General features: G+C 38.0%; 1 protein-coding gene across 2 annotated transcripts; it reads right to left on the bottom strand.

Annotated features, from left to right (window-relative positions):
- Positions 1-854: 854 nt before the first annotated feature.
- Positions 855-13,149, bottom strand: LOC130091188 (diphosphomevalonate decarboxylase-like). 2 transcript variants are annotated; one of them, XM_056258931.1, is made up of 10 exons: positions 13,034-13,149; positions 12,105-12,175; positions 11,856-11,970; positions 11,619-11,765; positions 11,344-11,543; positions 10,223-10,297; positions 3,396-3,614; positions 1,467-1,582; positions 1,236-1,344; positions 855-1,046 (listed from the first exon to the last, which is right to left on the bottom strand). In XM_056258931.1, the coding sequence occupies exons 1-10, from the start codon at positions 13,107-13,109 to the stop codon at positions 954-956; spliced, it is 1,221 nt and encodes a 406-aa protein (XP_056114906.1). In that variant the 5' UTR covers positions 13,110-13,149; the 3' UTR covers positions 855-953. The 2 variants fall into 2 exon arrangements, 1 of the variants encoding a protein (XP_056114906.1); XR_008807783.1 differs by having other exon boundaries at positions 862-1,046; positions 1,236-1,360; positions 1,473-1,582.
- Between the last annotated feature and the right edge of the window lie 860 nt (positions 13,150-14,009).

The raw sequence follows: 14,009 nt of genomic DNA, 5'->3' as shown, positions 1-14,009 counted from the left end.
ATACCCGAAAAGGTAGAATTTTGCAATGTTATTGCACTACATGCATGTTCAACATGTTGACCTCCAGTGTGAGGTAGTTATTTATTTTTATTCAGTTTGCACATTTTCGAGTTGTGAAAAAATAATCTAAAAATGTAATTCTGATTAAACCGTATACCTGAAAAGGTCACGGTTATGGTCACAGTTATGTGGTTTTGAAATATGTGGCAAAGCAAATAAAATGCAAAAACTATTACTTCTGAAAAAGTTTTTTTTTTTTTTTTTTTTTTATCTTCCCAGAAAAGTTATAATTTTGAAAATGTTGTGGAAAAAAAAATAAACAGAAAAAACTGTTATTTATCAAGAAAACTGACAACATTTAATTTATAAATATTCAATTGAATATTTATTATAAGCTATGCTATTTTCTAGGCTGGACATTTTTGACTGGGAACACCACAGGTGTGACTTTGTACCATTTTGTACAAGATAAAAGCATTTCAAAAAACAAACTTCCTAAACAATAAAGCACACTAGTGTGATACATTTTTTAATTTTATTCAATATTGCCAAAATAACCCACAAATAATGCTTTTTGTTTGGACAAAAATTTAGGTGCATAGGCTCAGATAAAGGAGGCCTTTATGCTGATTCTTTTTCGAGATCCGAATGTGTGCAAAGAATTGTGGTGACTTGGCAGCTGAGATATGCAGCCTTGCGATTGAAAAGCACACCCATCAGCATGAAATGAAAGTTGATTTCCTCCCCCCCCCCCATTTCATGGCATATATCCAAGTGAAACCATAGACATACATGTATTTATGGATGCTTCTAAATAGAAACAAAGACAAAAGTTTACTATTTAGAGTAAATGTACTCTTTAGACAACAATTAATATTAAAACATATTTACAAAGTAAAGTATATATTTATGCAAAATCTTTTTTTTTTTTAGATCTAAAAGGATCTTTAAGGTTAATCTGAAACTGCACTCTTCTTGGGGAGCCCGTCAACACCCAACAAATGATGGTTTGGATCATCCTCCACCACACATGGTCCAGGACCAGCCTTAAAACAGGTTATGCAGCAATTATGATAAATCAGGTCACGCATGCAACACCATTTTGCACTGACACAGAATTCAATAAGGGTTACATAAATATAGTGAGACAAACAAGGTATTTTATTTATTTTTTAAAGAACTATTAGATACTAGATGAATGTGCCTTACAGTTAATGCAGTTTCCAGACACTTACCTTAGTGCTGATTATGTAGTGTATGCCCTTTGGAGTTGGCTCCATATTAAGGTCTTTCTTCAGCTCCTCAGAGAGGTCAGCTGAACATACAGAAAGACCTCTGACAAAGCTGCAAATTAAAGTTACTGCCTTGAGTTATAACTTGATGTGCTTTGTTTTGTGAAGAGCTGCAGTGTATGTTTTAATGTCAAAGTATCAATATTAACAGCATGCAGGATTTTAGCAACTTACTCTGACCCATTGGCTTCTGAGGGGAAGAAATGACGAACCACCTGTACAAACTCTGGTACGTGCTCTTGCAAGGTGTAAATAACAGCATTAGGACCAGCATCAAAGGTATATGCCACCTGAAACAAGACAAAAGGTGCAAATACATCAATCCACTTACATCGAAACAAAGGAGTATGCTGAGATTTAGAGAAAGAGACGTGGATTAGACATAGGGCCAGATTTACTAAACAGGGCAAATTAGTGTTACATGAAAAAAGACAGATCATATGAAGGTATTTTTGGTGCAAAACAACTGAATGCCTGTGACAGTGGAATTTGTAGTTGTAGAGAATAGCCACAAGTAAATTTGAAGTCACAGAGAGAAATGTTTTAAGAGTTGCAAACTTTTTTTTCTCTTCCACAAACACAACACAACAGTTACACCTTCTCAAATTCTCCATTGCAGGTGCACAAATCCTATTCTACAAATCACAAATTAAGAAACTCGTACGCTCACATTTTTGCTACAGTTGCTGCAGGGAATATGGTGCAAAACGCATTTACACACCTGCATAAAAACATGTGAAGTCACAGAGAAATTTTGCTCATCCGCAAATCAGTATGTGAATTCATCCAATGAGAGTTGCACACTTGTAGAATATTTTCTCACAAACGTCTTGTATATTTTTCTAGCACAAACACAAGTGCATAACTACAGCTGCTTGAATCTGCTGCGACGAATCTCAAGCTCTGTTTTTCGCTTTCAAGTGACAAGTTTCGCGCGCTCTCCCTTTTGCACCAAAGTGCACCGTGAAATGTGGGGCAAAAGTGAGTTGTGCAACTGTAGAGGCAGTGGGCGGAGCCTACATTAATATTCATGAGTTTCCCGGGCATGCACGTGTCAAACTGCTCATTCTAGTTCACGCTCCTCGTTTCTCAGCAGGTTTAAAGGTGCAATATGTAGGAATTCCGTATTTGTCAAACGGCGACCCCTAGAGTTGCTGTGGAGTACTTGTTCTGTCGTAAATAGCACTCACGCAGAGATGGCTCTGCACTCACGGCCGCTGTAGCGAGTTGAAATAAGGTGTGGCCCCTTTAAGAGCTGCGCGCGCCCTGTTTAACTGTCGGCAGTCTGTATTGTATGTGCGCCTCGAACACCACATGTATACGGCGCCGGGTTATTTCTGTTTGGTGCTTATTTTATCAGAATTTTATCAGATCTTTTTTGCCGTAAAGCAATTCGTTACATCGCGAGACCTGATATCACGCGACACTTCCTGATGCTGCGGCCGGCGGCCCGCCGGCTCAAAGTTGCAAGTGTGTTTTTTCCGCTCACATGCGATCGGGGGGTGCGAAACGACCACCATTCAACCTGAAAAGAGTAATATAACCATTCCAATGACTCCGAAGCTGTTTGGTTGAGGTAAACAACCTGCATAGTTCACCTTTAATGGATTATTTCAAAAAAGGTAAATATAGTTTCAGCGCGAACTTAAAATACAATTGTGTATCATTTCATAAAGTTCATAATGTTTTTATTAGTTTGCACGTTTTGTGCATTCATTAATGACTAAAATGATTGCCGGCATTCACTTCGTGTAGGCCTATATAAAGCCTATATTGGTCATTTGATGTCTTTACTAGAGGTTGCAAGACTCCTTAGGTAAACTCAACCTCGGATGTCATGTCCACAGTCCATTCACTGACTTTCTGATGCATATTGCACACAGAAATACTTTCTAGTGAGCGTTGATCTGTTTAGCTGATTTAACTCAACTTTCAAAAGTAAAGGGAACATTGGTTTCATCATCCGCCTGGAATCAAAAGTTGTGTTTACATGGTACTAGGTTGACATCATGGGCTCTTTCAAGAATGAAATAATCACTGGATCTTTGCAAGTTTGGCAAGGTTAAGTTTAAATATCTGAATATTGAGTTGTAATGTGCTTACCCTGGTCTCTCCATAGAACTGGTTGTAGCGGTGCACAAGGCTGATGATTCGGTGGGATACGTTGTTCAGGTAGAATATTGGTGGGTAGCTATCCAGGCAGGTGGCATGAAACTGATTACTGTCTTTCATGGTCAGCTCACCAAATGCTGGGAAGTCTCGTTGGCGAATAACCCTGATCATCTCCACCATACGACAGGGGACCACAACATCTGCTCGGTACTGTGGAAGAGTATAGTAGGTGAACTTATATACCTAACCTATTCAAATAAAACAAACCTAAATGACCTTAACTTGTAAATTAAAACAGATGTAAATATAGATTGCAAACTAATTTAAGTTGTATACTGTAGCAGCTGGTTACAGTACTAAATTTGATCTTGTTTGCATAACTCTGCTTTTCTGTTTGTTCTAGACAGACTGACCATTTGTGCATTATTGGTGGTGATTTTTCAGTGATTCTTTCTGCAGGTTAACATCATTACACCAGTCTTTTTGAGTGAGTCACTGAATTATCCATTCAATAATTGTCCCAATACCCACACGTGCGGGCTTTGCACTTGACCACTTGCCTACATACATGACTTATTCCCTGTATCTGGCCCAAGTGTTCAAGTGGGTCCAAATTACAATTAGTTATGTGCTTTGAGACATGAGGTAATTTAACGCCGTCTCTCGTTTTGTGACGCTTTGCAAACTCTTCTGTGTGCGTTTATGTGTTTTGAAGGAGGCGTGGCTTTGGAAAGCACTCTGAAGGGAGGATGGGATCTCATGCTTTCAAAGCTAGCTTGCTATTGCTAGGCATTCCGAAATTGCTTACCCTACCTTTAAGTAAAGATTTTACATAGCTTTATTTGCACATTTTTCTTTTAAGGACTTACGGTGAGAGTACGCTGTGCACAATGTGTTGTTGCACAATAAATTTAGTGAAGATATTTGTCTGACAAAATTATTTCAAGTCAAGTCGCTTTTTACAATACAGATTGTTTCAAAGCAGCTTTACAGTGATAACAGGAAAAAAATGCAACAAAGTCAGTTTTGGCTGTACAGCATCAAGTTCGATGATGATTCATTTCCATTGTAAAAAATTATTAGTTATCTATTTAGTTCATTATACAGCCGCTCTGGAGAAAACAGTGATGTCATCGTTCAGCAGGCAGATCAATAATATTGTTGAAAAAAGGGCAAACTAAAGCTACAGGTTTTTTAAAAAACGAAAAAGCTCACAGGAGAAAAAAAAAACGTACATTGTTTGCAACATAGTCAGTTATTAATATTTCATTGTCCTCTCTTGTTCATTTGTTTGACAGCCTGGCTAAAAATGATGTCTGTACAATTTGGCATGTTTTATTCGTGTTATCACAAATAAACAATTGACTCTAAGCACATCACAATACGCGTACAAAATCTTTAAAGGTGCATTGCGCAACATTTCATGTTAAAAATACCCGTTTTTCTAACCCATACATGCTTAAACAATTGCCTGATGGGCTGAATGAGCCCTTCTCTGATCACTGCGATTGCCTCTATAATCCTGTACAGTAAAGTAAATAGAGGGATTCGGGACGGAATTTGAGACTGGGCGTGACGTCATGCGCGTTCACGCTCACCTGGCTATGTCTGGCAGGTTTGTGTATTCGCCGCCATTCTCCGTATCAGCGAAGACAAATCGAGCGACAAAACTTTAGTCAACTTTTGACAAAAGTAGAAGATGGATTCTAAGAGACCGGCTTGTAGTTCATTTCAAACCCCAACGCAAACTCCACGTAAGACAAAGAAAAGAAAACTTTTGTCTAGTGCCACCAAAAGGGCCAAATTGGAGTCAGACAGGCGTCGGAATAAGACGAGAGTCAACATCGGGAAGTCTTTCAACAAATGGAGAGATCTCCGGTCTGCTCTAGGGCTCAAACGGGATCCTCAGTTGGCTTTTTTCTTGATAAAACGGTTCATGAACGTGTTTCCAAAATAATACAATCATAAGTGGATACAGTAAACACATAAAACAGTTCAACAAGGAGATAGATGGAAACAAAAACCGAAGTTTTCTACTACCCCCGTTTTCCCCTCACACATAAGTGTGTAATTTACTCAAATGCCTTTCCTTTCATATATTTAAAATGACTTGCAGATTTATAACTTTATTACCTCTGAAGTCATTATGACTGTAAACAAAAGATTTGTGCGGCTGATGCTCCTTTGGTTATGAACAGCTCGTGCAAGCGTGCGTGTGCGTGTGGTCCATGAGCATGCACACCTCTGGTTGCAGTTTCGCTTGTCGCCAGAGGGGGCATAGTTCTGCAAAAACTCAGAGACTAGCGCAATGCACCTTTAACATATTTTTAATACTATTTGAATAAAGGGTGAATCTGTCAATTTTCCTTTGCCTCACTTTTGGCCACTACTGTATGGCAGTTTATTGACTTTCCAATTGATCTTCAAATCTCGCAGCAGAATAAAGCCACTTTTATGAGAATTTCGGGCTTTCCTGAGTTGTTGGATCCATTGATGGAACTCATGTTTGCATAATTGCTCAAACTGTAAATGAGGAGACACACATCAATAGAAAAGGATTCCACAGCATAAATACTAATTTGTGATAATTTTGCACAATGCAAAGAACTTTTTTAAATAAATGTAAATATTAAAGATTCCGTGCCATAATAAAATGATTTTATTATAATTAGATTAAATGATTGGTGTCATGCTGCAGTGACCTCACCCTTGTAGGCTCACTATTGGCTGATTCAGTGGTTGAGGGCGGACATTAGGGCTGCACAATATATTGAAATTATCGAAATATCGCAAATGTATATATCGCAATATGCATATCGCAACGGCTTGCAAAAACTGGGGTCATGAACAAAAGACAGAGAGAATCACTCGCTGCTCTTGGCTGAATAACTTTTGTAGCTTTAATAAGAATCTGTATATATTTAATTCATACAGTGAAAACTAAGCAGTATTTTATTTTTGCATTTGATTATTCAGTTTCTGTTGTTAAATAACCCTAATGTAGGATGAACCCCTGAACCCCGTGCTTTACACTGATGTTATTAACACTTCTTATGCGACAGTAAAACACTGCTGTTCACTTCCAGAAGTTGTAGGGATATTTTCTTGTCACAAAAAGAATGTGAAACACGTATTTAGGTAGCTTGACTAACGTCAGACCCAAGTCTCATTGAGACTTGGGTCTGGGAACCACGTTCATTTTCTCGTATTTGAGGCGTGGTTTACGAATGCCCAGAGCCATTTATTGGGTGCTAAGAATGTCTATCAAATGCGCCTGTACGTAGCTCATAGCCAATCGTTTCAATTATATCAGATGACGTATGTAGAGCGACAGAAATTAGACGAGGAAGAAGACGATGGGTTTGAGATTTATGTGTACACGATGGCGTGTATCTAATGGCCGTTTCACACCGCATGCGTGAGCGGCGCGTATTTTTTTCGGCGTGCATGTTGATCAATGAGTGCATTCACACCGGGAGCAGGAGCAGCGCGTGAGCGTCGAGCAGGAGCGGCGAGTGAGCAGCAGTGAAGCGCGGGTTTCGGCGTCAAATCTGTTTTTGCTGCACTGCTCACGTAGCCTAGAAATCTAGACGCACCCTAGCGGCAGCAAAAATTATTTTGCAGCAAAGTGTGGTCTAGCAACTCTCCGTTGGCATTCGAGCTGGAAAAACCAAACTCTGGTCAGGCCAATCAGATCGTGTATAGAGTTGGTGGGCGGGCTTAACATAATGACGGCAGAGTTGACGGTTCCGCGTGATTTCCCTCTGCTTGAAAACAAAGAAGATGCTGCTGGCGAACAGCAGTCTTTCGAAGCGACTCTGGAGTACTGCGAGTTAAGAGAACGTCACTTAAGTCATTCCTAAAAAAGAAAGATGTGTTCGGAGTTTTGACGACCGGATACGGCAAAAGTTTAATATATCAACTAGCTGGTTCACTGGTGGAAAAAAATGCATGGGACTCACTCAGCTTAAGCCGTTCGTTGCTCTGGTTAGTTGTAGCGCTGTCCTATTGCGTGGAGAGGGATTTTGAAAGACAACCGTTTATCCCGCCCCTCGGATTGAGGCATGCCATTGTGAGTTCCCAGACCTAACATCTTGATGTAGGTCTGGCTTGCCAGGCTACTGCTCACGGTCAATTAAAGTGAAAGCACACTTTTGATGGACAAAAATAAATATGATTTCACACAAAAAGTGCCCAAAATGCACAGAATAAGCATGTCTAGTGAGTTTTAACAAGAACTTGAGTAGGCAAATAAAAGAAAATAAAGACTCAAAAATATTTATAGAAGATTTAGGCTACCCGGTAAAAACTTGTTTTTAATTATTCAGTTTGGGTGAAAGTTGTGTATTATATTAAAAAAAACTAAAGTAAACTAGCCAGAAAAAAAATATATAAAAACGTTCTTTTAGTTTATGTAAAACACAGACAGCTACATAGGCTAGCACAACCCAAATCAAACCCGAGTGTGGTTTATTTGTGTGTTTTGTTTTTTATCCGCAGAGTTGCAGTCTTGTAAACATATCGAAAGTATGACTGAAACTAATAGATTGGAGCCATTTTCTGGGTTGTTTTGTTGTTTAACATTTATATGCGAATGTTGTACACCTCCCCATAACAAACTTTCAAGACTATCAATGTTATAAATGACCAACTTCTAAAAACAAATGTATAGTTGTCTTTGTAAAGAATTGCTCGCTTATATATCGTTAGCCTCATAGCATAATTGCCTAAGTCATATTTCAATGTCTTTGGAAAACAAGAAAAAACACAAAATGACTTAGGGTGAAGTTAAATCACGCCAGACACAGACGGCAAAAAGACGTGTGTGAAGGAGGAAGCAGATGTTGAAATAGTGTGTTGATGCCGGTTCGGGAGTGATGCCCTGACAAAACATGTTTATATTGCACTTGATTGGTATCTGATTTGCACGTTATGCACTTTATTTATTATTATTAACTGTTGGCAAATTAAAATTGTTTGTAGAAGTTGTTTTCTGTAACTTTCTTTCCCTTTTTTCTTTTTACCTGGGTGCGCTTTGCCAGGCCTGTTGTTTACTTGTGCAAGCAAGGGCAGCTGGAACATTTATTAAACGCGTAGAATATTTTCCTAACCGTTACATATAGTGTTATAAATTCAGATGTTCATGATATAAAAAATAAACATATTAGAATAACTTTTAAAATTGAGTGAACACGGAGCAGTTTTTCCCGTGAGTGGGACTAGAAAACCCGGAGTGGATTAGGAGGGGAGTGATGACAGAACGCTTAGAGTGCAGAGCTTTGATCACATCCCCCTAAGCAGGGTGAGCACCTCGTCCTTCCTTAATTTAAGACCCATTCAAACTAAAATGAAGACATTTATTACACTATTTGAGAAATGTAAGCATATTAAGCATTAAAATTATGAAAAGTAAATTTAAGACATAAGGACAGAGGGGAACCCTGATATTGACAGAAATCCGTCATATACTCTCTCGTAGCGATGGAGAACTTTAATCCCTGTTAATATATATGAAGTGTATTACTGAATACAAAATTACATACATTATATATTAGTAAATATATTGTCTCACATTTTTAAATAGCTATATGAAAATTCCTTATGTGTTATTCAATATATATTGTAATATTAACACCATATATTATTATGTAGCTATATTTTCAAATTTAATATATTGATCATTCACATATAGGGAAATATATTTTCTTTTCATAAGGGGACCCCAGACAGTAAAATGTGATTTTGTAACATCATGATTTTTTTTAAAACATGTACCGGTTATATCACTCACTTCATTCATGTTTTTAGTCTAACCATTTTTTAATTATTTGCCTTAATTTCATTATTAGACCTACTAGCAAAGTTAGGTCAAATTCACTGTAAAGATGTACAATTCTTAGTTTCCTTCATGGTGATAACATGAAAAATGAGCCATAATTTAGTGGAAGATTGCTGGAATCTCCTGGAAAAACTAACACTTAACATGAAATTTGAACAAAAGCCACTAGATTTCACTCATAGCCTACAGTCAGACATAGTTTCAATGTATTTATTTATTTTGTTTAGCTATAGTAAGTGTGAGCTTAGTCATCAAGTGTCATGCCATTTAAATGAATGGAACTTTTTTTTTAATGTAAGCAAACGTCAAGAATTTGTAACCTTTGTCCAATTTCGATCTTTTCACAGCTTCCTGAAAACTATCAACAAAACGGACAACATCTGCTATTCTTACTTTTGTCAGATATATTAATGACTGAGAGAGAAAACAAGCTGTTCACAGTCTATTTTGAGAATGAATGGCGATCGTAGCGGGCGGCGGTGCGACCGGAAGTATCGCTTCCCTACTTCTGGTATCGGTCGCCATTTTGTGAAATAGACCTACTGTAGTATTTTTCTACAAACTAGGTTCTTGGGTTCTTGAAAGGCGCTATATAAATAAATAAAATAAAACATATTTTGCTTTTCAATGCTTTGCACTTTAAAAATAAATGTGTTTAAATGTGACAGTGTATGTAACAGACAGCACAAGCAGTTTTACGAAATACGTGAGGGTATTGGGACAGACCCACTGATTCATCCAGTAACAAAATGTTATTTTTGGAGTTTGTTTGGAATTGTTCATTGACGGAGTAAAAATACACAATGTAACTGGCAACTTGTGTCTAAAAGGTAAGTTAATCAACATTAACTTGCCGTCAGAAAATCAGGACGGCTGATTACCTGTGCAGATATTCAGAACAACAACACTCTTGCTTGTGTTATATTGCTAAAATACACCCCCCAGTAAGGACACACAGAAATGATGAATCATTTTTTACCTTCAGAAGTTGACTTGTTTCCACACTAGTGTGCATTCCAGACGTGCTCCCAACAGACTTCTGCTCAGCACTCACCTGAGAGAAAACATATTCATATCAGATACAGAAATGAGTAGCTGACAAATAGACAATTTCCAAGATCTCAGAGTAAATTGTTTACATCTGTTGAGGGAAAGTGTGTGTTTTAAAATGCTTTAACCGGTCACCGGTGAGCTTTTCACTACATTCGGAGTTTGGTGTGAGTCCTCTCGAATGTATCTTGCAGAGCATTTATGTCTTGTGTCTTGACCAGTAAAAACAAGTGAGTTGAGCAAGTGTAAATACACTTAGAAATGCATGGGATTCCATCACATTTATAGTGTAAATGCTAATGATTTTTTTATTTGTCCCAGACAGCACAACTGCCTGCTTAACTATGAATTGCACAAATGCAAACTCAATGGGAACAAATTGTCACAGAAATGTATAAAATGGAAAGACTGACATTCAAGTTAAGACTACAAGAAGAGACTTTCAGAGACATATCAAAACAGAGAGAAGGGAGATAAATGTATGCATATAAATATTCCTATCAAAGATGTAACCACCATGAGAGAATATTACTTCAAGCTGCATGAAAGTACGGCTATGGACATGAGAGTATTTGTGTTTGTATGCATTTCTACGAATGTATGTGTCTATAAGCGTGTATAAGTATATATGTTTACATGATAACCTGTTGACTTATGTTTACTCAAGGATCTCTTGTAATAGCTGATTATGGAAAGAGGTTTTTTTTTTTTTTTTCTTTATGTTACATTTTGAAATAATTTCCATGCAAATACCCATGAAGCTGTGTTGACTTGTTTGTTACTGTTTGTCTTTGTTCTGAAAAGTTATATAAAAATAAAGTAAAAGAAAAAAAATAATTGCACAAATACAAAGGTTTAAACTTTAACAGTCAAAGTTGCTCAGTCAGGGGAAAAAATTTAAAAAGTTCAAACATTTTTTTTTTACTTTTAACCCCAATTGATATGCATCCTGGTAGATACAATTAATAATAAAAAATAAAAAAAATAAAACATTTTATCCACATTATATGTATGCTGCTGCCATTCTAAGGGTAAAATCCACACACTCACCACTAGGATCAATACTCTGAGCTCCGGCCAGTACGACTCAGATTCCACTTGTTCAGCGATACTGTCTTCCCCATCTGACCGTTCCCCCATCTTCCACTGGACAAAGCCACCGTACAAACTCCTGCATGCACTGCCAGAGCCCTGTCGTGCCACTGTAGACAGCTCACCCTCCACATTGAACAACTGTGACAGTGTGTACACTAAAACAACCCGAGTTTTCACATCATCATCAGGAGCACAGAATCTCATTTTATGTCGTTTCTTTTTTTACTTACCCAAACAGGCATAGCCTGCTGCAGAGGATGCCAAGCCAGCAGCAGTGGGGAAATTATTCACAGAGCAGATATGGACCTTACGGGACACTACGCTGATATCAGAAGTTGGATCACCAGTATTCCGTCTCTTGCGAGCTAACCTTCGAACTGGCGAATTAAAATGAGTTTAATATCACAATGACAGCTCCTGTCATACAGTGCTTAGTAATGTTAATGTTCTGAAAGTCAGGGACGTACTTTCCTGCAGACATGACTGCAACCTGGGGCAGCTGATATCCTCCTCCTTGCCATTCAGCCAGATGCGGTCTTGCTGGAAACTTCTGCTGCATGCAATTGTTGTAGTAGTTTTGAGCTGAGAAAGAATTATAGTATATGATTGGCAACCTTGCTGTTACAGCTAAAAATCTGGAGCTCTTAAAATGCATTGTGGTAAAGCGACCAATGCTGACAGGGCTAATAATATTATGGGGACTATCAGTCACCTACCTGTTCCTGATGCAGTGTCACGCTGAGGGATGAATTGATTGGCAGAATGAGATCTTCATTGCGTTTCCCCCCTGATTCAATGGCAATAAGTAGTAACTCAACAAAACTCTGAGTAGAACATGTCCAATATTATAAATATTTACAGAAGATGTATACAGTTTCCCCAAAAATTAAGTATTTGGTCACTTAATTTACACTTACAAATGTGCGGCTGTCACTGCATAGTATTATGTATCATTTATTCTCTTCACTAAATTTTTTTTTCTTAATTTTTGCTCAATGCCTTCTAATTAGCTGGAGCTTTGGAGATTTATGGTTTCCTCACCACTGTCGCCTTTGGCTTAGGGACACTTACCCCCGGTTTCACAGACAAGGCTTAAAACTAGTCCCAGACTAAAATGCATGTTTAAGCGGTTTTAAATTAAAGCAACTTGCACTGCCATTTCTTCAAATATGTCAGTGCCAATGTTTTGTCTCAAGATGCACACCACACCAGTAATGTATTTTTCAAAAGAACATTTATTAAAGATACTTAAATTACCTGATTGAACTAAAGCCTAATCCTGGCTTAATCTAAACCCTGTCTGTGGTCTTAATATCCAGCAATATTACTAATTAGACTGCATTGACACTATCGGATGAGAACTAAACTTAAACTGAATTGAGCTGAATAACGACCCTGTTATCTTGCTTTAGCTTTACAGCAAAAACTGGAACTTGTCTTATATTTGATGTTTGCATAATTAATTTTGTTATCTTCTGTTATATTATTGTGAAACTGCTTTGAATTATTATTGTGAGCTCTTTGCAGCCACTGTGTATAACAAATATGAAAATAAGAAGAACATAGTCAGGATAGAAAGAAACTTTAGAACATCTTATAATAATCACAAATGAATCCATTACGTTTGAAAGACATGCACACTTACAGTATTTGACGACCGCAATGTTCACTGGTGCCGTGCAGGTGACCATAGCAAGATTTTGATCACTGTTTTCCATCATATTTATAAAAACTGACAAACAGATGGTTTAACAAAAGTGATTTACACATACAACGTGCACTGGATACCGGCTAGTACTGCTTGACAGTTTAAAACAGGAAGCAAATGAAACACAACATTTGGATTGGGTCACGCTGAACACGAGAATTCGTATTTGACCAATTAGAGAAATCACCGTACAACCCTATATCAAGAGAACCAATGATTGGGATCGGACCATGGTTTCACCCAGAGCCTATGGCTCTGGTTTCACCCTATGGGTTTCATGCAGAGATAGTCACAGGGTTTGTCGAATAGAAAGCCAGATCCTCCGCGCATGCTCAGTGTCACCGGTGCTCAAAAACGGATCAGTAGTGAGAGGAGAAACGAAGCTTTTCGAAAATCTCGAAACGTTATACGCAGTTACACGCTGGTGCCGTGCCGCCTGCTGGTCAAAACTGTGTAAATACAACGAAAATTCAGCCAAAACATACGAGAAGGACCTTTGCTGCAGCCTGCATATCGGGGAGGGGCTGCACCTGGGGCGGGGATGTCACCCTGATTGGTTCCATGGTTTCTCATAGGCACATGATAGAAAAATGTGTTTGTAGTTGGTGTAGGAAGGATGTCATTTAAAAAACTGGAAAAGCTAAGCAGTTTCACAAAGCCTTCATTTTAATGCACAAAAGGAAAATAAACATTAGCCTGTACCTCGCAATGTCCCTGAAATTATTGTTTTGATGAGCTATTCTTTAGGCTAACGCATGAATGACCCCACAGCATTTCAAAAAATGATTTGGTTGATCCACAGCAGGAGGGTCAGGTCTTCAGGTCGAGGAATGAATTATGAATTAGGCTAAATGATTTATGACATAATGATTATTTCATATGAGAAAGGAAATTATAAGGATTTATCAGTATT

This window comes from Rhinichthys klamathensis, unplaced genomic scaffold, assembly GCF_029890125.1.
Source record: "Rhinichthys klamathensis goyatoka isolate OS25496 unplaced genomic scaffold, OSU_Roscu_1.1 h1tg000161l_1, whole genome shotgun sequence".
NCBI classification, from domain to species: Eukaryota; Metazoa; Chordata; class Actinopteri; order Cypriniformes; family Leuciscidae; genus Rhinichthys; species Rhinichthys klamathensis.
This window is presented reverse-complemented; position numbering and strand designations above follow the sequence as displayed.